At 37.7% G+C, this 27,208-nt stretch overlaps 1 protein-coding gene across 1 annotated transcript in view; it reads left to right on the top strand.

The window, feature by feature from the left end:
• Nucleotides 1-21,363, top strand: part of DHX40 (DEAH-box helicase 40) — a 47,077-nt gene extending 25,714 nt beyond the window's left edge. Inside the window, exons 13-18 of the mRNA XM_047080943.1 lie at nt 12,480-12,594; nt 13,670-13,778; nt 14,491-14,585; nt 18,403-18,472; nt 19,164-19,392; nt 20,851-21,363. Of these exons, the coding sequence (XP_046936899.1) occupies nt 12,480-12,594; nt 13,670-13,778; nt 14,491-14,585; nt 18,403-18,472; nt 19,164-19,392; nt 20,851-20,990 (758 nt within the window). The 3' untranslated portion in view covers nt 20,991-21,363. The remainder of the gene's footprint in view (nt 1-12,479; nt 12,595-13,669; nt 13,779-14,490; nt 14,586-18,402; nt 18,473-19,163; nt 19,393-20,850) is intronic.
• Nucleotides 21,364-27,208: the final 5,845 nt, after the last annotated feature.

Here is a 27,208-nt window from a genome sequence, read left to right as displayed (position 1 = left end):
CGCTCAACTGACTGAGCTACCCAGGCGCCCCTGTATCTTGTTATTTTAACTTGGAGATCCCTGATGACATATGATGTTAACCATCTTTTTATATGCTTATTTGCCATTTTGTATCTTTTTGGTGAGGTATCCATTTAGATTTTTAAATTTTATTTTTAAGTAATTCACTTTGGCTCAGTAATTTGACCTGAGCCAAAGTGGGATGCTTAACCAACTGAGCCACCCAGGCGCCACCAACCCCCTCAGGTCTTTTTAAATCAGGTTGTTTATTTTCTTATTGTTGAGTTTTAAGAGTTCTTGGTATATTTTGGAAAACAGTCCTTTATCAGGTATATCTTTTGCAACTATTTTCTCCCATTCTGTGGTTTGTCCTCTCATTCTTTTGACATGGTCTTTCACAGAGCAGAAGCTTTTAATTTTAATGAAGTCCAGTTTTCAGTTACTTCTTTCATGGGTCATGCCTTTGCTGTTACATTTGAAAAGTCATCACTATACTCAATGTCCTTTAGATCTTCTCCTATGTTATCTTCTAGGAATTGGATATCCATTTGTTCCAGCCCCACTTTTCAAAAGGCTATCCTTTTTCCATTGAAAAGCTTTTCCCCCTCGTCAAAGATCATTTAACTGTACTTGTGTGGGTATATTTCTGGGCCCCATATTCTGTTCCATTCATCTCTTTTTCTATTCTGTCAATACCACACTGTCTTGATTATTAGAGCTTTATAGTAACTCTTAAAGTTGGATAGGGTCAGTTCTTGGCCTTTGCTCCTCCCCTTCAAAACTGGGTCTTTTCCCTTCCTACATAAACTTTACAACCAGTTTGTTGATATCCATAACATAAGTTGCTGGGACTTCATTTGGAATTATGTTGAATCTATACATCAGGTTGGAAAGAACCGACATCTTGACAGTATTGAGCCTGCTTATCCATGTACATGAAGTATCTCTCCATTTATTTATATTCTCCAGTAATTCACTGGGCGGTTTTTATTACCATATATTTAGCCCTATGAGACATGAAACTGAGGATAAACGAATTTTACATTTTGTTATCCTTTAACTTAGTTGTTTGAAATAGAGAGTTATAATGTTCTTGGCTGAGAGTCCTTTCACTGGTAAAGAAAGATAGTATGGTGGACCTTTGCCCTGTTATAGTACATTAGTAATACATTAACTTTTCTTCCCTCTAGAAACAAAAGAAATCGAAGTTCAGCCCTTGTACTCTAAGAGAATTGTTTTGAAGTTTCCATGCCTTTAAACTTCTGCTTATTTCCTTTCTTGGTGTGGGACACAACTTACTTCATCCCATGTCAGCTTTACTTTCTTCTAATGGGGGAAAATCACAATTTATTTTCAAATTTAAACGTTTATTTATTATTAAGAGACAGAGACAGAGCATGAGCATGGCAGGGGCAGAGAGAGGGGGAGACACAGAATCCGAAGCAGGCTCCAGGCTCTGAGCCCGACGCGGGGCTCGAACCCACAAACCACGAGAAATCATGACCTGAGCTGAAGTCGGACGCTCAACCGACTGAGCCACCCAGGCACCCCCAATTTTTTTATTAATGTTTATTTTTGAGAGACAGAGCATGAGCTGGGGAGGGGCAGAGAGAGAGAGAGAGGGAGACCCAGAATATGAAGCAGACTTCAGCTCTGAGCTGTCAGCACAGAGTCAGATGCGGGGCTCGAACCCATGAGCCATGAGTTCATAACCTGAGCCGAAGTCAGACACTTAACCAACTGAGCCACCCAGGCACCCCTCAAAGGAATTTCTGAGTAGACAGTATATCTTGCCTACAGCCTAGACTAACAATAGTGTGTACTATCATCCTGGTGTTATCCCTTTATAGACTGTGAGCGTTTGGTCCAGATTGGTTTGTTATTGCCAAGATTGTAATGGAGGATATATTTTTCTATAAAAATACTCTGGTTTAATCAGTGTGCTGCCTCTTCCAAATAGATTGTAGTCTTAAGTGTCAGAATTTTGGTTCTAGTAATACCCCTAGCTACAGTAGTTTTTTTCTGGTAAATACCATATGCAATAAATAAGGTTGGGTTGTGGGTCGGTGGATGGGTGAAATAAGTAAAGGGAATTAAAAGAAATGAACTTGTAGTTACCAAATAAATAAGTCATGGAGATGAAAAGTACAGCATAGGGAAAATAGTCAATAATACTGTAATAATGTTTTGTAGTAACTACACTTACATTGAGTATTATATAAAATTGTCGAATCGCTATATTGTACACCTGAACCTAATATAACATTGTATGTCAACTATCCTTTAATAATAAACTTAAAAAAATAAGTAAATAAATAAATAAGTTTGGCTATTTTTCAAAGCTAAAAATACTCCTAAAAACTATTGCAGGAGTATTGAAGTAGGAGTCAAGAGATCAGAGTACTAACTTGACTCCACTGCAGTCTAATTATCTATTGGCCTAGTTTTTTTGGACTTCATTTTTCATTTGTGAAACCGGGGAATTAGAATAGATGAGGGTGATCCAGTCTAAGGCCAGAAAAAGGAATTGGTTTTCCTCATTGGAATATTTAAATAGATAATACCAGTCTCGTGTTAGCTCTTTTTTATTACCTTTTTTATTGTAATACAATTTCAAATTTACAGAGATGTGGAAAGAATAGTAGAGGAATTCCTTTATACCTTTTACCTAGTTTTAGCAGTTTTTAACATTTTGCTGCATTTGCTTTATTATTCTTTTTCTCTTTCTCTCTTGATATACATATATGCATTTTCTTTCTTTCTTGTTTGAATCATTTGGGAACATTGCTCTCTCTTACCACAAAATATTTATATATATGTATATATTTACTAAGAATAGAGGCAATCTCTTATTTAACCATAGAACATTTATCAAAAATAGGAAATTTAACAGTGATATAATACTATTATCTAGTCCAGAGTCCATATTCAAATTGTCCATTTTCCCTAGGATATACAAAAGTAGTTTTAAAATTCTTTAGGTATACCATTCTTTGCTTACAGTTTTTGTGTGTTTTTTTTTAATGTTTGTTTATTTTGAGAGAGAGAGAGAGAGAGAGAGACAGCATGAGTGGGGCAGGGACAGAGAGAGAGGGAGACAGAGAATCCCAAGCAGGCTCTGCAGTGGGGCTCGAACTCTCGAGTTGTGAGATCATCATGACCTGAATTGAAATCAAGAGTCAGATGCTTAACCGACTAAGCTACCCAGGTGCCCCTACAGTTTTTGTTTTTTTTTTTAAGGTAAAGTTTATATGTAGTGAAACATAAATCTTATGTGTATAATTCAATTAATTTTTCAAAGTGCACATACCATATAACCCACACCCCTGTCAAGGTATGGAACAGTTGTATCACTCCAGAAAACTTCCTCAATGCCCCTTCCCAGTCAGATGCTACCCTACCTTCCCTCAGTGAGTCATTCCTCTATCTCTCTTTTTTTTTTTTTTTTTTTTAGATTTGGCTTTTGTAAAACTTTGTATAAATAGAATTATACAATATGTACTTTTCTGTGTTTGGCTTCTTTTGGTCAGCATCATGTATGTGAGATTCATCCATGTATTTAATCAGTGCTTTGTTCTTTTTATTGAGTAGTAATTCCACTGTATGAACATATTAAAATTAGTTTTTATCTATTACCCTATTGATAGACATTTGAATTGTTTCTTATTTGGTGCTGTTTATAAATAGAACTGTTTTGAACATTCCTCTGCAGGTCTTTTGTAGATGTATATTTTTATTTTTCTTAGGTAACTACCTAGGAACAAATTGCTGCATTATTGAGTAGGTGTGTGTTTAACTTTAAGAATTACTGGAGGGGCGCCTGGGTGGCTCAGTTGGTTAAGCATCCAACTTTGGCTCAGGTCATGATCTCACAGTTTATGAGTTTGAGCCCTGCATCCGGCTCTGTGCTGACAGCTCGGAGCCTGGAGTCTGCTTCGGGTTCTGTGTTTCCCTCTCTCTCTGTTCCTCCCCTGCACACTTGTTCTCTCTTTCTCTTTCTCTCAAAAATAAATAAAACATTTAAAAAAATTATAAAAAAAGAAAAAAGAAATTGCTGGGGCACCTGGGTGGCTCAGTTGGTTTAAGTGTCTCTCTCTTTTTTTTTTTTTTTTTAATGTTTATTTATTTTTGAGATAGGGACATAGTGCGAGTAGGGGAGGAGCAGAGAGAGAGGGAGACACAGAATCTGAAGCAGGCTCTGTGCTCTAAGCTGTCAGCACAGAGCCTGATGCGGGGCTCAAACTCATGAACCATGAGATCATGACCTAAGTCGATGTTCGATGTTTAACGGACTGAGCCACCCAGGTGCCCCTAGGCATCTGACTCTTAATCTCAGTTCAGGTCCTGATCTCAGGGTTGTGAATTCAAGCTCTAGGTTTGCTCCATGGAAACAAAAACAAACAAAATTGCCAACCCTTTTCCCAAAATGGCTATACCATTTTAAAATTCCATCAGCAATGATAGTGCAATTTGCACCACATGTCTTCCTCAATGTTTGATGTTGCCACTTTATTTTTTTACATTCTATTATGTATTGGTGATTCTTCCTTATGGTTTAATTTGCATTTTCTTGGTAACTAATATTTTTGAGCACTTAATCATGATTGTTGGCCATTTATCTGTCTTCCTGTGTGAATTATCTGTTAACATCTTTTATCCATGTTTTAAATTTATAAAAAGATTTTGGGATCGCCTGGGTTGCTCAGTCGGTTAAGCATTTGACTTCAGCTCGGGTCATGATATCACAGTTTGTGAGTTCACCATTGGGCTCTGTGCTGATGGTGTGGAGTCTGCTTGGGATGCTTTCTCTCTCCCTCTCTCGCTGCTTCTTCTGTGCTCCCTATCTCCTCAAAATAAATAAATAAATTTAAAAATTATTTTTGGAATCTGAGAGTTTTTAACTTATTCTGGATACAAGTTATTTGGTATGTATGAATTGCATATAGTTTTTCCCACTCGGTGGGTTTTCTGTTTGCTTTCTGAACAGTATGTTTTGATGAGGGAGCTTTTGAATTTTGTTAAAGTTTAATACATCAATTACTATATTTTTGTAGTTATTGCTTTCTGAATGCTAAGAGATCTGGAAAAAAACTGGAAAAGCTTTACAGTTTCTAGCTTTTAACTTTAGTATAGTGATCCATCTGAAATTAAGTTTTATATATGGCATGAGGTAGAGGTCTGGGTTACTTTTTTTCTCTGTGAATATCCACTTATTCTAGCACGTTTACTGAGAAGATTTCTTTCCCCCATTGAACTGCGTTGGCACCTTTGTGGAAAATCTATGGACTGTATATATGTGAGCCTATTTCTGGACTTTATTTTATTCCATTGATTTGTCTGTCCTTATGTCAGTGCCACCTTGTATTGACTGCATAGCTTTATGATACATTTTGAAATCAGGTATTATAAGTCTTTTGACACTGTGTTTCTTTTTTGATACCACTGTGGTTATTCTATATTCCTTGTATTTCTGTATAAACTTTAGAATCAACGTATCAGCTTTTTCAAGAAAAGCGTGCTAGAATTTTGATATGGATTATGTTGAACTCTTTATTCTTCTGCTTAACATGTCCTTCCTGTGGGGATTATAATATACATCTTTAATCACAGTTTACTCAATGAATATTGCTTCATGTGAATATAGGAAACCTTGCAACAATTTAGTTCCATTTACTCCTCCATGGTGTGTGCAATTGTTGTCATATATATTAAAACATAGGAAGTTTTAAAGGAAATATTGTAATACTGTATTTGGGGTTTGTAATGTACATAAACAAGAAAGGATGAAAAATTAAGTCTATTCCAGAACTGGATGTAGAAGTCCAGGTATTGGTTTTAAAATTTTTATTTCTAATCTGTCTCAGAAGATTGTTGACTCAAGTTCTTAGCTTTTTAGGTTTTTCAGGTCTTAAATTTTAACTATGTTTGTGTGTGGTTTTTTGTTTTGTTTTTAATCAAGTCCTTAAGTTCGTTTTTGGTATCTCAAAGGCCTTTATTTGGGACCTACACTTTAGCAAAACATTATTTGAAAGTGAATTATATTTGTAGGCACTCAAGGAAATGAGAGACTTCCCTTTGTGATCCTAATACTCGGTCTTAGATATCTGTGGACATAAATCTAACTCTTTAGACTATTCAGAGATTATAACCAATAAGAATATGTCTTAGAGTCTGTGCTTTGATTTGGTACGATATTTTTGATTAAGTCTTGCCTTTGTGAAGCGCTTGATGTCAGTCATGTAAATGGATATGAAACGTGAATGACCCTGAAAGTACTAAGGTATCTCAGAGATTTATCAGTGTTTCTAAATTCCACAGAATGAAAATGTAGCTATAAAGCAGTGACCTTTTCTATTGTTATGTCAGACACAGGATTGAGGTTTTTTTCCCCATAAATACTGACCTAGGCCTCTTTTTTCAAAAATAGGGGCGCCTGGGTGGCTCAGTCAGTTGAGCATGATCTTGCAGTTTGTGGGTTCGAGCCCTACATTGGGCTCCATAATGGCAGCACAGAGCCCTCTATCTCTGCCCCTACTCCCCGCACATGCACTCTCTCTCTCAAAATAGATAAATTTAACAAATAGATAATACATATACATGAGTTGTTATTGTCAGATATATTTCTATGTTATAGGCCCAACAACACAATTTTTTTTAAGTTTATTTACACAGGGCTCAAACCTATGAAATCGTGAGATCCTGACCTGCACTGAAACCAAAAGTCTGGTGCTTAACCGATGGAGCTACCCAGGTGCCCCCAAACAACACAATTTTATAGATAATGTTTCATGCAATTTCTCTTTAAATCACATAAGGGGATATGATAGAAGAAATAATTATATTCTCTTTTTTACATACCTACATACTTGATCAATGCTCTTTTTCAGTGTCATTCAAATTATTGTCTAGTGTCACTTCCTTTCAGTCTGATTACCTTCCTTTATTATTTCCAGTAAGTCAGGTATTACCACAATGTGTTCTTTCAGGTTTTGTTATCTGGGAATGTTTTTATTTTGCCTTCATTTTGAAAGATTGTTTTACTGGATGTAGGGTTCTTAGTTGACAGTTTCTTTCAACACTACGAATATATCAACCCACAGTCTTCCAGCATCTATCACTTCTAATGAGAAGTCCTTTGTTAATTTTATTGGCTTTCTCTTGTGTATAATAAGTCATTTTTCTTTAGCTATTCTCAGTATTTTGGCTATTATGTGTTGGTGGATCTTTTTTCTTTTATCCTACTTGGAGTTCGTTACTGTTCCTCAGTGTGTAGATTAATGTTTTTCATCAGATTTTGGAATTTTTCTACCATCATTTCATTAACTTTTTTTCTGCCTCTTTCTCTTCTTTCCTTCTGACAGTCCATTATACATCATTTCTCTGAGACTGCTCATCTTTCATCATTCTTTTTTTCCTCTCTTCTTTGGATTGCATACTCTCTCTTGATGTATATTTTGCTGATTCTTCTGCCAGCCCTCACTGCTATTGAGAGTCAGCTACTCAGCTACTAGTTGGTTGGAGGTTGTCCTTAAGACTTAAGCTAGTGATGTTTTCACCCTTTACTTTTGGATCTGTGTTGTGTGGTCTGGAGACTGTTTTCATAGTTCAGAGAGTTAATGAGTTTCTCCGGTGTTCAGCCATAGACCAGAGGCGCAGATGTTGCCTTTCCTTTTGCTTCTCAGAAGGTAAAACCTTGGGCATCTACATAGTCTTTTAGAATATCAGGACAACTATGGGTTTAGTAGGTTCTCTGATTTTTCTGTTAAGATTTGGCCTATCTGCCTAATTTTTTGTTAGTCTGCCTCAAATGGTAACAGATTAAGCTATTAGTCTCCACTGATTGCTTGCTGATTGCTCTGTTGTTTTTGACAGTGTTCTTGGGGCATAAATTGCTCCAAAGTCTAGTCCAGATAAAGTTACCCATCCACCTTGGCAGGGACAAATTATTGCTGGTTTTTAACAGTGCTTATCTCCATCCTCTCCTGGAAAGACACTCTGTGCTATGGAGCAGGAGCTGGGAGTAGATTGGGAATCTACTATTCACTGGCTGCCCCACCAGGATCCTCTCTATAGAGCAGAAGATTGAAGTGAGAGGTGGTGGGAACTGTTGCTTCACTTACCACCACTGTCCAGTATACATCTTCTTCAGCACAAAGCTTGGTGAGATGGCCTCTGCAGATATTTACCAGCTGCCAAAAAACCCCAACAACCCAGAAACCTGGAATAGCTCTAGAAAACTGGGAGTAGTGGGAGCTACCACTCAGCTGTCGTGCTCACTAGGACAGCTTTTCTGCGTTACAGAGCTGTAAGGGAATGGAAAGCTGTGATGCACTGTCATTAGCTGTTCCCCCATTCATTAGCTATTTGCACCTGATCCTCCTTACAGAGTAGGAGCTGGAGGTGAGGAAAAGGGTGCCGCTTTCAGGCTGCTAAGCCCTCTTCCACACACAAAACTATGGGGGGTTGAGTGTAGTTCCTACTCAGATGTGATGCTGCCTACTGTTCTTAATGAATTCCATAGATTCAGTCAATCTCCAGAGACCTTGAATGATTGTCTTTGGTAATTTTGACTAGTTTAACAAATGTCTATCTGGAAGAGAGGTTTCACCTAACTCCTCATACTATTCCCCATACATGTATATAGTTAAAAATTCAAACACTACACAAAGTATTAAATGAAAAGTAAGTTCTTCTCTCTTAAACATGTCCTTAGGTCTGATTCCTAGAGGCAACAATTGCTACCAGTTTTTTCTTCATACTTAGATACTATGGCTTATATATAAATATACACCTAATTTTTAAACCTGGATCATGAAGAACTTCAGCTGCTGCAAAATGTAGCTTCAGGTTTTGAGATTGTGACTTGGTGAGATCTTGTTATACCCAAAACGTGTATTGGCTTTCCAGCTGCATTTGTGGTCTTTATAAGTTAAGCAGTACTTTCCGGCTTGGGTCTTTATAGATCATCTAATTTGGTTTACTGTATCCTTACTGGTAAAACTGGGTAGTATTCTCAGATCTAACATTAAACAGAGATTATAAACATCAAAATGATCATACTGTCAACATTTTTAGTAATCTCTCTTTTGCTGTAGTGAACTGTATACAATGTCTCCTAGTATAGGGACTACTTTAGAAGTCAGACAATGGAGTGAGGGCTGTTAAATATTTTCTAGGTTTTTTTTTTTAAACCACCTAAAGGCATTGCCTTAAAATGGAACAAATTTAAAATAACAACACTGGGTAGGTTCTAAATCTTTCATTTTAACTGTGATATTTTTAGAAATAAAGGGTATTTTATGTGTATGGGACACTCATTGTTTTATTCTTCTGCTTCAGCTGTGAGGACTGTTATTATTATTGATATCCTCTGTGAAATAGTTTTGCTTTCTGATTGATTGCTATATAGAAAAGTATTAAATTATTTTCCCAAATGGAAATGTTCAGCTGATATAACCTTGTTTTGCTGCTTCACCTTCTTACAGTTCTTGCCTCAGTAATATTTGCCTATTTGCATGAGATAAAACTGATAATAGAATTTCATCTGGGGAAAGATAATAAAGACAATGACAAGCCTACTGGAAAGTAAAGATGGCTAGTCAAACTTTAGTTAGAGGATAAACTTGCTGAGATTGTAGGAACTGTGTATGATATGGATTGTGACTTTCCTGTACATATCCGGAATTTACTATGGGACTTCTGCGTGTTTTAATTTTAATTAGTCTATTTTGGGGGGGAGAGTCAGGGAAAAGGAACAAAAAAATGTTTCTATTCTCTTGACTTTGAGAATAATGAAGGAAAGAGACAGAGACATAGAGAAGGTAGCAATGTGGGATGGACAACCAGGGAAGTGATATGCTCTCTACATTTTTAAAAACGTGAGTGAGCAAGCCACCGCTCTAAACAGCAGGGATCCAACATTAACTACACAGAGTTAATCATCACAGAATATGAGCTGAGCTTAAAATTTTAATCTACACTAAAATTTGTTGCAGTTATTCTGACATTTTAATAAGAGATAGTAAGCCACCTGTGTAAATCGTGCTAGTAGGTATTACAGCCAAATTGAATGGTCAGCTAGAGGCAGAGAAAGGAAGAACTGAGCCCAGGTAGGAAGTGTCTCTGAAGGTTCATACCCCAGGGGTCCAAGGCAACTGGCACTCTACAATTCTATAGCAGGAAACACAATTCATTGATCCAGGAGCTCCTGTCTGATAGATAGGCTTGTCTCCTAGTGTTGGGAGCCAGGTCAGGGTGATGCTTGAGTCTAGTGCAATTTGACTTTTGTCATAATATCTTTAGGGCAATGGTGATTCAGTGCTTGAAATGAAATGTTTTGGCTTAAAAGTCAATTTCCCTGAGTGGTTCAGGAGATGGGAACTGTATTTTCACCTTGACAGGGCTGTTTGTATGGCCCGTAATCATATTCTCTCTCCTCTTGTTTATAACTGCTTCCTTTAGTTGTCACCTAGGTAACAAAGGTCGAAGCTACTTAAAGCCTGGGATGAAAGACTTTTTATCTTCATGGGTGTTTTCTTTAATCAGATTCCTTTCCTCCTAAGACCAGGGTCTGCTGCTTTGCAGATTCACTTCATAGTCTATATAAGTACTTCTCTCTAATACCAGGGAACATGGTGCCTATGCTAAATCTAGTTGTGATGGGTTTACTGAAGGAGAACAAACCGCAGTACGATGTGGTACAATGAATGAAGGAGCCCTAGGAAATTTTGGGGAAAAAAAAAAAAAGTGGTACTCTGAAAGAAATTTAGCTTGGGCAAAGTGGTATGTAGGGAACTTGGGCAATCAGAGAGCATATCAATCCTGAGTGGGATAGGGTCAATGTCAGTAAGAGATAAATCTCAAAAACAAATGTTGAGCAAAAGAAATCAGACACATGAAGTACATTTATACAAAATTTATACAAAAGCCTTCTGTGGGGTCAGAAGTCAGAACATGGTTTGTGGAAGAGAATAGGTAGTTATTGGAAGGAGAGCAAAAAGAGGGCTTCTGGATGTTAGTAATATTCTGTTTATTGATTTGGGTATTGGGTACATTGGTATATTATGTTTATTAACATTGAGCTGTACAGTTGTGATCTGGTAGTTTTCTGCATGCATGTTTTACTTCAATATAAAGTTAAAAAAAACAAAAGGCTAGTAGTAGTTCAGTTCTGCTTATATGATGGTCTAATTGCCCATAAATAGGAACTGGATAAATAGGGACTGGTTAAATTGTGTTCCTCAAATGTTCCTTATATCCCTGGGGAGTACAATGAAGCTATTTTGAGAATGAATAATTCTACTTGTGCTGACATGAAGCCCATTATTAAATGAAGTTTCAAAACATATAATGGATTTAAGTAAAAAATAAACCACTGTATTCATTGGCTGGTATACATATAGAAAATAACTTGAACAGGACACCTGGGTGGCTCAGTCGGTTGAGTGTCTAACTTCAGCTCAGGTCATGATCTCATGGTTCATGAGTTCGCGCCCCACATTGGGCTCTCTGCTGTCAGCCTGTCAGTGCAGAGCCGGCTTTGGATCCTCTGTCCCCTTCTCTCTGCCCGTCTCTCACTTGCACTCTCCCCAAAATCAATAAATATTAAAAAAAAAAAAAAAAAGAAAAAGAAAATATCTTGAAGGACACACATTCATAACAGTGGTTAGCCATGAGGATTGGTTTATGGGTAATGTGACAAAAGTGGGGAATGTTGAACTTTTACATAATTTTTTTACCATGAACATGGGTTACTCTTATGATCAAACTGAACTTAAAAAATAAATTCTAAATACTATTTTAAAGGCAAATGTATTGAGAGAATTAATGTTACTGTTCTGGTTAAATCTCTGAAGTATGGTTAAAAGAAGGAAAGGAGTGGGGTGCCTGGGTGGCTCAGTCAGTTAAGCGTCTGACCTTTGGTTTCGGCTCAAGTCATGATCTCATGGTTCTTAAGTTCCAGCCCCAAGTTGGGCTCCATGCTGACAATGCAGAGCCTGCTTAAGATCCTCTCCCTCTCTGTCTGCCCCTCCCCCACTCGTGTGCGCACAAATTTGTGTGTGCACGTTCGTGCTCTTTCTCAAAATAAATAAACAAGAAGAGTGGGTGGCTCAGTCAGTTAAGCATCTGACTTCAACTCAGGTCATGATCTCATGGCTTGTGGGTTTGAGCCTCGAGTTGGGCTCTGTGCTGACAGCTCAGACTGGAACCTGCTTTGGAGTTTGGTCTCCATCTCTCTCTGCCCCTCCCCCACTCACACTCTCTCTTTTGCAAAAATAAATAAACATTTAAAAAAAATTTTTTAAAAAAGAAGAAAAGAAGTTATGGAAGTAAATAGAGCCCTTCCCCAAGAGTTAATATAGTTCTGTCTTATTCCACTGCAGATGGTGAGGCAGATTCTACTGACCTTGAATAAACAAAATGAATGTAGGCATTTGATGTAAAGTATAACTAAATTGGCTCTCAACTTGTCATTTTAGTTGATCCAGAGTACCAGAAGGAAGCAGAACAAAGACATCGAGAATTGGCAGCTAAAGCTGGAGGATTTAATGACTTTGCAACTTTAGCTGTCATCTTTGAACAGTGCAAATCAAGGTATGTGAAATAGTTTTTGTACTAGAAATTGTCAGGTTAAAATTTTTTTAAATGTTTATTTTTGAGAGAGACAGAGCACGAGCAGGGGAGGGACAGAGAGAGAGAGAGGGAAACACCGTGTCTGAAGCTGACTCTGGGTTCTGAGCTGTCAGCACTGAACCCCGACCTGGGGCTCAAACCTAGTAACCGCAGTATCATGACCTGACACAAAGTCGGATGCTCGACTGACTGAGCCGCCCAAGGTGTCCCTAAACTTTTTTTTTTAAGTTTATTTTTTTTTTTTTGAGAGAGAGAGAGCAAGCAGGGGAGGGGCAGGGAGAGAGAGAATTGCAAGCAGGCTCTGTCTGTGGTGTCAGGGTAGAGCCCAGTGTGGGGCTGGAACTCATGAACCCTGAGATCATGACCTGGGTCGAAACCAAGAGTCGGAAGCTTAACCGACTGAGCCACCCTGATGCCCCTAGAAAGTGTCAGTTTAAAATATAGCTCCAATATGTATTTACTATGTGACTTTAGACAGTAAGGTTCAGTGGGGATACTGTTGACCTTAAGGCATTTTTGTGAACATTAGTGAGATTTATCTATGTTGGGTGACTATTACTAAGTAGGCATTTATTTTATAATATTAGTTCTCTTCTTTCTTCTCTTCCTAATTCTTTCTTGAAAATGACCTTATAGAATTTTGATTCGCTAGAAGTACCTTAGATGAGAAAATGATTGGATATTTGTTAAACCATATATGTATAAAAAGAAATTAATTTACAAATTATTTTTAGTTCACTCAGAGGCATCTACATTAATTTGTTTCCTCAAATTCCTTAAGTGGCTTTCTCAGTAATGGGACAGGTCTCATAAAAGGGCTAACTGATGCTTATTTGTTTTTAGTTTTGTAATAGAAATGAGAATGTTAGACTGCCTTTTTTTTTTTTTTAAGTGAACTCTATGTCCAGTATGGGGTTCCAACTCATGACCCTGAGATTAAGAGTCACATGCTCTACTGACTGAACCCGCCAGGTGCACCTGTTAGACTTTCACTTCGAGAGGGTATTTTAAAGATACCAGTATTTTTGTTCTGCAGTGGAGCTCCAGCTTCGTGGTGCCAAAAACACTGGATTCATTGGAGATGCTTATTTTCAGCATTTCGTGTTGAAGCTCAACTTCGAGAACTAATCAGGAAGCTTAAACAGGTGATTGCTATAGTGATCTTTTCTTAAGTCAAATTTTGGCAAGATTCTCTGAGTACTGTACCCCAAACTATGCAAATTATGAGGTATTCTGATCTCCGGTTTGTAGGAATAGACCCCATTCCTAATTGTGTGCGTGAGTACCAAGCACTGTTCACTGTTATCCTTTGGGGAAGTTCTTTCCCTGGCCTTGGGTAGTTTCCTCACATTTATATGCTAATTTAGTGCTCAGTTGAACACTGGCAGAGGCCCTCCTGCAGATCTCTGGAGTTCTGTTTCTATCTGAGTTCTCTTCTCTCCTGAACTCTTGGCCTGTGAACTCTAGCCATCTTGGTCTTCCTGGACTCTCAGCTCTGCCTCTGTAGCTCAGGGTGTTCTTCAGGTTCCGCTGGGTTTTTCCTTCCCTGACCCTTCATCTAGAATCTCTCTCAAGGTTGACCGTAACCTGGGGCAGTTGTTGGACTTACTTCACTTATTTCCCATACTTCATTTACTTCTCAGAGATCGCTGTCCTTTATTACTTGATATACAGTGTTTTGGAAATCATTATTTCATATAAAACATTTTTTGGTTGTTTCAAGCAGAAGTGTAAATCTAATCCCTCTTACTTCATATGGCCAGAAACAGAAGTCTTGAGAAACATGTAGTTTTCAAAATAAAAGATCATTTCATATTATTCTGTGAGATTACCACTGTATATATATTCTTTCTATAGCAAAGTGATTTCCCAAGAGAGACCTTTGAAGGCCCTAAACATGAAGTACTACGGAGATGTCTTTGTGCAGGCTATTTCAAAAATGTAGCTCGAAGGTAAGCAATTATGAGCTTGAGAAATGGATAAAGAATACTACTGTATTTGGCTACAATGTTGAACTATTTAATATTAAAGATTGGTGGTTTATTTAAGCTCCGTGATTATGATGACATCAATTACAATGACTCTTAATGATTTTCACTTGTGCCGGGGGAACTGCAGTGGCACAGAGTGGGATATTGGAACTCAAGTTTGGTAGGAGGGAATTTGTAGGACAGCTGTCTAGCATGGGATATCGGCACCTAAGTTGAATGACAAGGGTTTTCTTGCAGAGGAGTGAGGCTCTGTGTGGAGTATGAAAGACAAACATGTTGAGCATCGCATCCCTGAGGAAAGATAGGGTGGTGTGGAATGTTAGTAATTGAGCAGGATGGAGAAGGCACTCATATGGGATATGTTTGGTGTTAAGTGTTAGAGTCTGAGTGTTAGAGAAGGAGGGCATCTTCTTAGGGAAAGGGGTAACAATGGTGGTGATGGGAGATTCATTATATAGAAAGGAATTAATCACATAATTCAGTATATTAAGGAATGGTGAAGGGAGTTATAAATACTGAACGGGAGAAAATGAGAATAAACCCTGTGGTGTTGGATTGAAATTTCAGGGTTTTATTGTGAACTTATGGTTTTCAATATAGTTAGATGGATGGATATATACATGTGGGAATGAAAATATATGTTATGGTATATATATGTTATATGTGTTTGTATATGTGTAAATACATACATACAAAAATACCCTAGCTCTCAGATGCACTGGGAGCAGTAACACCGTAATAGCAATAAATATACTCAGTGCCCTTGATCTTGACTTGAAACAGCCATCTGCCACATAAAGGACTCAGAACTGTTTGGAGAAATAGGGGTGGGAAAGTACAAGATGAGCTGAGAACATCTTATTTTGCCAGCAAGCAAGAAGGGATCAATGAAGGTTGAGGCCATGTTAGAAGTACACTGGAGCTAGCTTGAATAGGCTCCAATTGAACAAATATAGGACATATTAAGCATCAGAATAAATAATGATAGTAATGGATTATATAGCCCACTAAATAAAATCTGAAATCATGGGTCTATAGTCATATAAATTACTAAATGAATAAATTAGAAGTTTAATGACAAATGGAATTAGTTGAGCACCTCTCCATAAAATACTTTTTTTTTTTTTTAATTTTTTAATGTTTGTTTATTTTTGAGAGAGAGAGCAGGGGAGAGGCAGAGAGAGAGAGGGAGACACAGAATCTGAAGCAGGCTCCAGGCTCTGAGCTGTCAGCACAGAGCCCAACATGGGGCTCATTCACGGACGGTGAGATCACAACCTGAGCCAAAGTTGGACACTTAACAGACTGAGCCACCCAGGCGCCCCTCCACAAAATTCTTCATTACTAAGGGAAAAAGGAAAAAAGTAACTTTTCATGGAGAAGCCTGGCAGATGCTAACCAAATCAAGCCATCAAAGTGAACACCATTAGTAACAAAACAGATTGAAACCATGTTCTTCCTGATAGAATATAATGAAAAACACAGCTTAACTTCTGTGATGTTCCTGGCAAAGATGCATTACCTAAATCTAATCATCCTGAAACAGACAAATTCAAATTGAGGGGTGTACAAAAAATTACTATTCAAAAAGCTGTCAAAGGGCGCCTGGGTGGCTAGGGTCGTAAAGCATCCAACTCTTGATTTTAGCTCAGGTCATGATCCCAGGGTCATTGGATTGAGCACCGAGTTGGGCTTTATGCTGAGCATGGAGCCTGCTTGGGACTTTTTCTCTCTCTCCTTCTGCCCCTCTCCCCGCTCATGAGCTCTCTCTCTCTTTCAAAAAAAAAATAAATAGGGGCTCAGTTGATTGAGTGCCTGACTGTTGATTTCGACTCAGGTCATAATCTCACAGTCATGGGAACAAACCCCAAGTCAGGCTCTGCACTGACAGCACAGAGCCTGTTTGGGATTCTCTATTTGCCCCTTGGCCACGCACATGCTTGCTTTCTCTCTCTCTCTCTCTCTCTCAAAATAAATAAACTTAATAAATAAATAAATAAATAAATAAATAAATAAATAACAACTGTCAAGATCATGAAGGTCAAAGAAAGATTGCCATAATGAGGTAGACTAAGGGGACATGAAACGTAAAGTTAATACTCGATTCTGAATTGGATTCTTTTGCTATAAAAGGTTTTATTAGGACATCTGGTTAAAACTTCAGTGGGGTCTGAGGATTAGATGTTAGTGATGGTATTGGTGTTAATTCCCTGGTTTTGATGGCTGTATTATGGTTATGTAAGAGAATGTCCTTGATTATGGGAAATGCACACTCAGATATTTGGGGATGATGGGGCATAAGGTTGGTAACTAATTCAAATGGTTCAAGTAAAAAAGATTTTTTGGGGGCACCTGGGTAGCTCAGTCAATTAAGCATCCCACTGTTGATTTTGGCTTAGGTCATGATCTCATAGTACATAGGATTGAGCTAGGTGTGGAGCCTGCTTGGAATTCTCTCTCTCTCTCTCTCTCTCTCTCTCTCTCTCTCTCCCTCCCTCTCCCTCCCTCCCTCCCCCTCCCCCTCTCCCTCTCCTTCTCCTTCTCCCTACCTCTCCCTCTCCCTCTCCCTCTAACCCCCCTTGGTCCTCCCCTGGTTATGGGTACTCTCTCTCTCTCAAAAAAAAATGTTTTTTGTACTGTACAAATATATATATATATAAATACACGTATATGTATGTGTGTATATATATATATACGTATATGTATATATATATACATATATGTATATGTATATACATACATACACACATATATATATATACGTATATGTATATGTATATACATACATACACATATATATATATGTATATACGTATATATATATATATTGCATAGTATATAAATAATTATAATGCAATCTGATCAGGGTTATAATGGGAATGTATATAAAGTATTATAGGAAATCATCTGGTGATGGTTGAACTAGGGCTAATATTTTGACAAGTTTTTGGAATAACATTTATGTAAGGAACTGTAGAAGAGGATACAGGGGCGCCTGGGTGGCGCAGTCGGTTAAGCGTCCGACTTCAGCCAGGTCACGATCTCGCGGTCCGTGAGTTCGAGCCCCGCGTCAGGCTCTGGGCTGATGGCTCAGAGCCTGGAGCCTGTTTCCGATTCTGTGTCTCCCTCTCTCTCTGCCCCTCCCCCGTTCATGCTCTGTCTCTCTCTGTCCCAAAAATAAATAAACGTTGAAAAAAATTAAAAAAAAAAAAAAAAAAAAAAAGAAGAGGATACAAATTTGAAGTTAAGAACATGAATTACAGAAACGATAGGTGCAAAATTCTAATTATCAGATTTTAGAATAGTGAAAATTATCCCTTTAAAAAGAGATCATCATATAAAGATTTAAGTCAGAAGACCTATGTTTGGAACTTGATTTCACCATACATTAACTCTGTGACCTTTGGAAGGCTAGTTGATTTGTTTGAATCTGTTTTGACCTCTTAATAAAAGTAACTTACTCTCAAAACTCATAGGTTGTTTTGAGGATTTATTACAAAATCATTTTAGAAATGTTAAAGCATAAATATCAATATTGTTAACATTAATACTTATTAACAAGAAATGTTTGTACTTAACTGAAATGACTGTTTAAGATGTATCATTATTTAAGATGGCTTGGTAGAGAAGTTATAGTGACAAGTAAGTTTAAACTTCTGTTTATAAAACTCTTTGTGGTAGAACACATTATTATAATTGTACATTGTTAGACTTAGTGCTCTACTTATTGAATTATTTTAGTGTTCTTATCTTTATCATTTGGTTTTTTGGTTTTTAGATCTGTTGGGAGAACATTTTGCACAATGGATGGGCGTGGAAGCCCAGTCCACATTCATCCTTCCTCAGCAGTAAGTGCCTATTATTATTTTTTAAGTGTCTTATTTTTTTTTTTTTCAACGTTTATTTATTTTTGGGACAGAGAGAGACAGAGCATGAACGGGGGAGGGGCAGAGAGAGAGGGAGACACAGAATCGGAAACAGGCTCCAGGCTCTGAGCCATCAGCCCAGAGCCTGACGCGGGGCTCGAACTCACGGACCGCGAGATCGTGACCTGGCTGAGTCGGACGCTTAACCGACTGCGCCACCCAGGCGCCCCTTAAGTGTCTTATTTTTTAATAAAGGGAAGACATTTGTAAAGGTATGGGAATAAGTAATACACAAATGTTTTCTACTTTTCACTTTGTGGTTATGTTTAGTCCGTTTTTTTTTAAGTCCATTTATTTATTTGGGGGGTGGGGGTGGAGAGAGAATCCCAGGCAGGCTCCATGCCCAGTGTGGAGCCCCACCTCACAACATTGAGACCACGACCTGAGCCGAAATCAAGAGTCAGCTGCTTAACTGATAAAGCCACCCAGGCACCCCTAGCATATATCTTTATTACATAAAGCTGTAAAGGCACTGCTTGGCCCATGCCTTCTGTTTGATTGAAAAATATAGGAATTAATTCAGAAGATTTGGGGCTATTAGTGTTTGGCTGGTCTAATGTGGAATAAGGCAGGTTACTGAGTTAACCATCCTTAAATAAATTCTTTTGTATAGCTTCATGAACAAGAAACCAAACTCGAATGGATCATTTTTCATGAGGTATTAGTTACCACCAAAGTCTACGCAAGAATTGTGTGTCCAATCCGTTATGAATGGGTGAGAGACTTGTTACCCAAATTGCATGAATTTAATGCACATGATTTGAGCAGTGTGGCCCGACGTGAAGTGAGAGAAGATGCAAGAAGGAGATGGACAAATAAGGAAAATGTAAAGCATCTAAAGGGTGAGTCAGTCATTTGTTCTAGTAACTTAAGTCCAGGGAGCATAAATATCCAAATTCTCATATAATTATGGAAATATTGTATAGAGCTTAGATTCTGGCTCTATCTCCTCAGAAAGCAAAGAGTTGTCATGAGTCTCCGACTTTGATATTTGACTTCCTTCTTTTCTTCCAGTTAATCATGTTTTCCTTAATCCCTCTGTCCAACAACATTATTAATAAAAACAATATCTGTTGAGCTTTTACCATGTGCTAACAACTTGCATTAATTACCTCATTGAGTTTTCACAATAACCCTATCTATGAGGGAAGTACACATCCCCGCTTTATAGATGACGAAAAACAGCAGTGTATAATAATTTGCTGAAAAATCCCATAGCTAATAATTTGTGAGTCTGTATTTTGAATCCAAGGAAACTGACGTGATGACCTAAACTCTTAACCATAATGCCATACAGTTTCCCAGTAGTCCACTGCTGTTTTTATTTTGTTTATAAAATTTTGTGACTATTACTTCAGAACATCTTCCCCTCCCCCCCACCCCACCCAGGGGATTTTTCTGTGAAATGTGAGATCCCTAGTTGGGATGTGTAAACAGTTGTACTGAATGAAGTAGGACAGAAAGTTTAATTCTCAGCTCACATATACAAAAAGCTTTTCAGTAAAGCTTTCTGAGGCTGATTTATGGAGCAAATTTTATGATCCTTTTTTAATGTCATGAAAAATAGATCTGGAAGAGTCTTTAGAAATGTAGTGTTCTATTGCAGTATATAACTGTAGTACATGATTAAATTAGGGTCAGTTGTTCTGGCTCTTTAGGCCTCCATGCATTCATTCATTTATTTATTTTAATTGACTTATTTATTTTTTCCACTTTTTTTTTTTTTTTTTTAGTTTATTTATTTTTGAGAGAGAGAATATGAGCAGGGGAGGGACAGAGAGAGAAGGAGAGAGAATCCCAAGCAGACTCCATGCTGACATTGTGGGGCTCGATCTCACAAACTTGGTCTTGTGACCTGAACCGAGATCAAGAGTTGGATGCTTAACCAACTGAACCACCCAGGCACTCCTCCATGCTCGTTTTTTTTGTTTTTGTTTTTGTTTTTAATTTTATTTATTTTGAAAGAGAGAACGAGAGCGGGGGAGGGGTAGAAAGAAAAGGGAGAGAATCCCAAGCAGGCCCCACACCACCAGCTCAGAGCCCAGTCCAGGGCTCTAACTCACAAAATGTGAGATCATGACCTGAGCTGAATTTGGAAATTCAACCCATTGAGCCACCCAGGTGCTGGCATGCTCTTTATTTTTTAACCATAGGCTACATTGTTTCTTTTGAAAGGGCAAATTTTAGTTTTCTTTTTTTCCTCCTTAGCATTGAAAAATCAGGGCATCTCCTTCTCTTAACATTTCTAGTACTGAGTTTCACAACTAAAGTTTAACTGGATTAATTTATAATGTTTTCAGATGGAATCTCAAAAGAAGTCCTAAAGAAAATGCAAAGAAGAAATGATGATAAGTCCATATCAGATGCACGTGCTCGTTTCCTTGAGCGAAAGCAGCAGAGGTCCCAGGATCACAGTGACACACGGAAGGAAACAGGCTAAGCAGTGAATCCTCCAATTCAGGAAGTAGGAAAAGCAGCCAGGAAATGTGCTTCTACTTTGACATTTATATTAAATAGCACTACCAAGAGGAAGGGGTCAGCAGCTGTTATTAGCATATGAGCTAAAAGCAAATCAAAGTTCACCAATACCAATAAATGGAATTTTCAAAGAAAAGATTGAGTTGCCATGGTCCTAGGCAATGATATACGAAACCAATGAAAGACAATACATGTGATATTTTCCTCACTTCAATTTTGCTGGCCTTAACTGGTATCAAATGCTGTCACTGAGGTATTTTCAAAGAACATTGAATTGTATTTAATCAGCGTGTATTCCATTTGCATTTGAAGCATTAAAAATTATTTTCCTTAAATCTCTTTAAAGCCTTCTTGTTGCTATTAGAATAGTATTATATCAGGTTATCAGGTATGTGACCATTTCCTTCAGAAGGCTAAACATAAGAGGTTTTTACTCAGCAATACTTAGATGTCTAACTGTTTAATTGCTACAGAGCTTTATAGATATTTAGAGAAAAGACTTAATCAACTAGTAAATAAGAAAATTGCCTATGGCAAGATTCTTTGTTGAATTATTATTAATCCTTAAATTGATTTTTCTGGGATTATACAAATTCCTTTTTATATAAAAATATATTGTTTAAAACAGTAGCTATAGCCATTAACCAAAGGACAGATGATATATTTTTTTTGTTTTGTTTTTGTTTTTGTTTTTTAGCTGTCCCTACATACTTGTATCAGCACCACGTATGTAGGCATGACAGTTGCAAACAGCCCCTCCACCTGGCCTAGTCTTTTGCCTCCAGCTGCTTGGGTATGACCATTTAAACATCTGTTATGCTGATCTTGAGATGGGATTTTTTTCAAAGCAGCCAACACCAGATCACCAGTGTTTCAAATTGGAACCTTGAGGCTGGTTATGTCACACTCAGGCCACAGTCAGCACTGCCCCTCTGTTGTTTACTGCCTTGTATTCTAGTTATTTGTGTATTTGTCTCCCCCACTAGATTATACGCTCCTTGTGGGCAGGGACTATGTCTTTTTCATATCTGTATCTTTCATGGCACCTAGCACAGTGCTTTGCACATAGTAGTCTCTCAATGTTTGTTAAATAAAGCTATTAGTGTCATTAAAATTCAAAAGGCAGTATAATGTGTGTTTTTAGATATTTTTTGTAAAAATTAAGAATCTAAATTTTTTATAGGTAACTATTTTGCAGTTATTTCCTTTGGTGTCTAAACAGTTTTCTGTTCAATTCTAGAAACTTGAGCCTTTATTGAAAAATCACATAAGGACCCAAGTCTCTGTGTTCTTTTTTTTTTTTTTTTAATGTTTATTTACTTTTGAGAGAGAGACAGAGACAGGGACAGAGACAGAGCACAGCAGGGAGGGGCAGAGAGAGGGAGAGACAAAGAATCCCAAGCAGGCTCCAGGCTGTGAGCTGTCAGCACAGAGCCTGATGTGGGGCTCAAACTCATGAACCGTGAGATCATGACTGAGCTGAAGTCGGATGCTTAACTGACTGAGCCACTCAGGCACCCCTCTCTGTATTTGTTCTTAAAGTAAGGTTAGCGATGATGGTTCCTCTAACATTCCCTGTGTGGTTAATTTGTTCATTGTAATCTCCAGTGCTGTTGACACTGTCAGTACATTAGTCTTACCAGTTTCTCTTTTCAGGTATATTTATCAATGTATTTTCTTTTTTCTTTTTTTTAATATTTAAAAAAATATTTATTTCTTTATTAGAGAAAGAGACAGAGAGACAGAGAGAGAGTGTGTGTGAACCAGGGAGGCACAGAGAGAGAGGGAGACAAAGAATCCAAAGCAGGCTCCAGGCTCTGAGCTGTCAGCACAGAGCCCGACGCAGGACTCAAACCCATGAGCCATGAGATCATGACCTGAGCCGAAGTCGGATGCTCTATCAACTGAGCCACCCTAGCACCCCTCAGTGTATTTTCTTAAATGTGGGGGTATATGTGGATTCTTAGCATGAAAGCTCTTTCATTTTAATAAATGTTACGCACACATTCTAAATCTATAGTCCATACTCAAATTTCATCAGTTGTCCCAATAATGTCCTTTATAAATTTTCCCCCAGTTCAGGATCCCATCACAAATTGTGTATTGTATTTAATCTCTTTTAGTCTGCAAAATGTCCTCAGTCTTTCTTGTTCTTTCACATTTAACATTTTGAATAACATTTGTGACACTTTAGTAATACAGGCTAAGTTATATATTTTTAAAGTTCTTTTTAAATTTTACTTTAGAGAGAGCACAAGTGGGGGAGAGGGGCAGAAATAAAGAGGGAGAGAATCTTAAGCAGGCTCCATGGTCAGTGTGGAGCCTGATGTGGGGCTCGATCCCATGACCCCAGGATCATGACTTGAACCGAAATCAAGAACCAGACACTCAACTGCCTGAGCTACCCAGGCACTCACAGGCTGTTATTTTATAGAATGTCCTCAATTTGGATTTCTCTAATGTTTCCTCATGGTTATGCATTTTTTATTAGAATACTGCATAATGTCTTTCCTCAAGCATCAAATCTGGAGGTATGGTATATGCCCCTTATTAGTGATACGAATGTTTTTTAATTTTTTTTAATGTTTAATCTTGAGAGAGAGAAAGACAGAATGAGCAGGGAAGGAGCAGAGAGAGAGGGAGACACAGAATCCAAAGCAGGATCCAGGCACCTCGCTGTTAGTACAGAGCCTGACACGGGGCTCAAACTCACAAACCTGAGCCAAAGTCGGACACTCAGTCTACTGAGCCGCCCAGGTGCCCTGGTGATACTAATTCTGATTACTTGGTTAGAGTATATTGATTTCTTCAATGTAGTTACTCTTATAATTAATAAGTAATTTCACGGGGTGCCTGGGTGGCTCGGTCAGTTGAGCTTCCAACTTCGGCTCAGGTCACGATCTCGCGGTCCGTGAGTTCGAGGCCCGCATTGGGCTCTGTGCTGACCGCTCAGAGCCTGGAGCCTGTTTCGGATTCTGTGTCTCCCTCTCTCTCTGCCCCTCCTCTGTTCATGCTCTGTCTCCGTCTCAAAAATAAATAAACGTTAAAAAAAAAAAAAGTAATTTCAGGAGGGATATGTTGAAATTATGTTAAATACCCTGTTTCTTATAAATTATCATCCTCAGGATTTATCATCAACTGATGATTCTTGCTGAATCAGTTTTATTTTTATGGTTGCAAAATGGTGATTTATTTTTCCTAATTCTTTTTTTAAATATATTTAAAATTATTTTATTTTATTTTAGAGAGTGTGCACAAGTTGGGGAGAGGGGCAGAAGGAGGGGGGGGAGAGAGAGAGTGAGAGAGAGAGAGAGAGAGAGAGAGAGAGAGAGAATCTCAAGTAGGCTCCACACTCAGGACAGAGCCTGAGGTGGGGATCATGACCTGAGCGTGAGGTGGGGATCATGACGTGAGCCAAAAATCAAGAGTTGGACGTTCAACCAACAGAGCCACGCAAGTGCCCCCAAATTCTTTCCTATATTTATTTGTTCGCATTATATTATGAGAAAGAGCTTTCTTTGAAGAATTTCCAATAAACAGATGGGAGTTGGTATATAGATCAAGACAGAGAATTTAAAAAGCCCAGGGGCTATTTGAGAAGGGTAGCAAACAGTCTCTTTATTTGGTGCATGGATTATATGTAGGAAAGTAACAGGCTGAAAATGTTGGTTGAGAACAGATTATGGAAGGCTTTGGAAACCAAGTTATGGCATTTTGACTCATTTTGTACTATATGAATTTATTAAAGCTTTAAGGTAATTGTGATAAGAGTTCCTGTAAAAAGAATTGATTTCCAGGGCACCTGGGTGGCTTAGTCAGTTGAGCGTCTGACTCTTGATTTCGGCTCAGGTCATGATCCCAGGGTCATGGGATTGAGCCCCACTTAAGGCTGCACACTGAGCGTGGAACCTGCTTAAGATTCTCTTTCTCTCTCCCTCTGCCCCTCTCCCCAGCCCATACTCACTCTCTCTCTTAAAAAAACAAAAGAATTTGATTTCCACTGTGAGAGAAATAGTATGAGAGGAATACTGGATCTAGTTAAGAAGGTGGAAGGAGCCTTGGAGCAACAGTGGTGATAATGGACAAGTTTGTTCTTTAAAGAATGAGGATTCACTTTTTCAAATTACTAAATGAAACAAAACAAAAAGAGACAATGAAGATAAATGTTACCATAGAAAAATATCCAAGGGACATATTTCCTCACAAAAGAAGAAACATGGTCAGTAAGATATTAAATCTTACTAGTAATTAGGGAAATCCAGTTGAAAACAGTGAAATGCCATTCTTTTCCATTAGATTGGCAACAGTCAATATGCCTGAAAAGCATTGGCATAGAATAAATTGATTTTATTTTAGAGAACATTTTGGCAAATGTGTAGTAAAGTTGAAGATGTGCATAACCTATGACCCAGCACGCCCACTTTTAGATATAGATTCTAGGAACTCTTTGAGATTATAGAAAATATGCTGTTCCTCATAAAGTTTGACTCACAGATTTAGCATCAGTTGATGATTGATGTTAAATACATGGAAATGTTAAGTACAGCATTCATAAAAATGTTATATATCCTCCAGTGTTTCTAATAGCAAAACAGTTGAAAAATACATATGTATCTATCAATAGGAAAATAGTTGAATAAATTGTGATATGTTCTTATGGTCAAATTCTTTATAGCATTGAAAGTGATTTTTTGAGACTCCTGATGGTTTGCTTTGCAAAACAGGTGAACCAGTTTATGTTCCCAACAGCAATGTAGTAAAGTGCCTGCCTTACTGCAGCCTGTTGTCACTCAAAAATATTCTTCTAATTATAGAACAAAAAAGGTGCCTCATTATCTTAATTTACATATTTAGATACTCATCTTTTTCCTTATGTTGAAACTGTCTATAGGAAATAACTGATTTGAATGATAAGGGCAGATAGTAAATATTTTAGGCTTTCCGGCCACATAGTCTCTCTTGAAACTACTCTGCTGTTGTAGTATAAAAGCAGCCATACATAGACAAATGGATATGGCTGTGTTCCAATAAAACTTTATTTATGGACAATGAAATTTAGATTTCATATAATTTTCACATCAGGAAATATCGTTCTTTTGATTTCACTTTTTACCACTTACACTTTAATCCAGGAAAGTACTTTTCACATACCAATTCTAATTCAGATTATTTCATTTGTAAGAAGAGATCTTAATTTCATGAAGTATCTGAGATTTTTCTGGCTTTTATTTTTCTTTATTATTAAAAAGTATTTTATAATGTTTATTTATTCTTGAGAGAGAGAGAGAGCATGAGCAGGGGAGGGGCAGAGAGAGAGGGAGACAACAGAACTCGAAGCAGGCTCCCAGTTCTGAGATGTCAGCACAGAGCCTAACACGGGGCTCAAACTCACCAACTGTGAGATCATGACCTGAGCTGAAGGTGGATTTAGCTGACTGAGCCACTCAGGTGCCCCTTTTATTTTTCTTTATAGCAGAGTTGACGGGAATGAGCATAATGTTAGGTATCAATAAATTTAAATTATAGTCTTTATTCTCCCCCCAAATTTCAAAGTAATCCATATTACTTGTTAGCTGTTCCTTTACCTTAAAATATGAATAATACAAAACTCTTGTGAAACTATTAAAGATTTTTGAAGAAAAGATCACATTACTTGTCCAGATAAAAGCTACATGTTTCTTAATCTAATATTACTTGGTGTTCAGCTAATACATAGGAAATGAGATGGGTTAATCCAAAATAATAGCCTAGCACCCAGTTTGGTGCCTTGTATATATGTCAGATATTTATAAATGATTGTTGTGCTAGCTCCAGGTATGATTATTGACAACATAAGTTAGGTTTTGAATTAAACAGGGGGTACAGTCAGTAAATGTTATAATAGCTTAACAAGTAGGATAAATAGATTTTAAGCTCAGTTTTTAAGGCAGAGTAGGAGTAAGACTAGGACTAGAATAAAAAAGACAGAATTTTTGTGGTTGGGAGAGGAATCAAAGTTAAACAACAGAAAGATCCATCACAACAATGGAAAGATCATGTCGCCTTGAGAGGGGCTTTTTTGAAGGGTTTTTCAGTTTCCAGTCTGTAACTTGGGCTAACACTAAGTAGATAAAATGAATAATTTGGGTGCCACTCATTCTTGGGAGACAGAAAAATCTGAAAGTCCTCTTGGACTCAGGT

This window comes from Lynx rufus, unplaced genomic scaffold (genome assembly GCF_022079265.1).
Source record: "Lynx rufus isolate CCGP_SWC_20201006 ecotype Redwood Valley unplaced genomic scaffold, mLynRuf1.p SCAF_18, whole genome shotgun sequence".
NCBI lineage: Eukaryota > Metazoa > Chordata > Mammalia > Carnivora > Felidae > Lynx > Lynx rufus.
The sequence above is the reverse complement of the archived record's forward strand: the minus strand, read 5'-3'. Positions and strand labels throughout refer to the sequence as shown.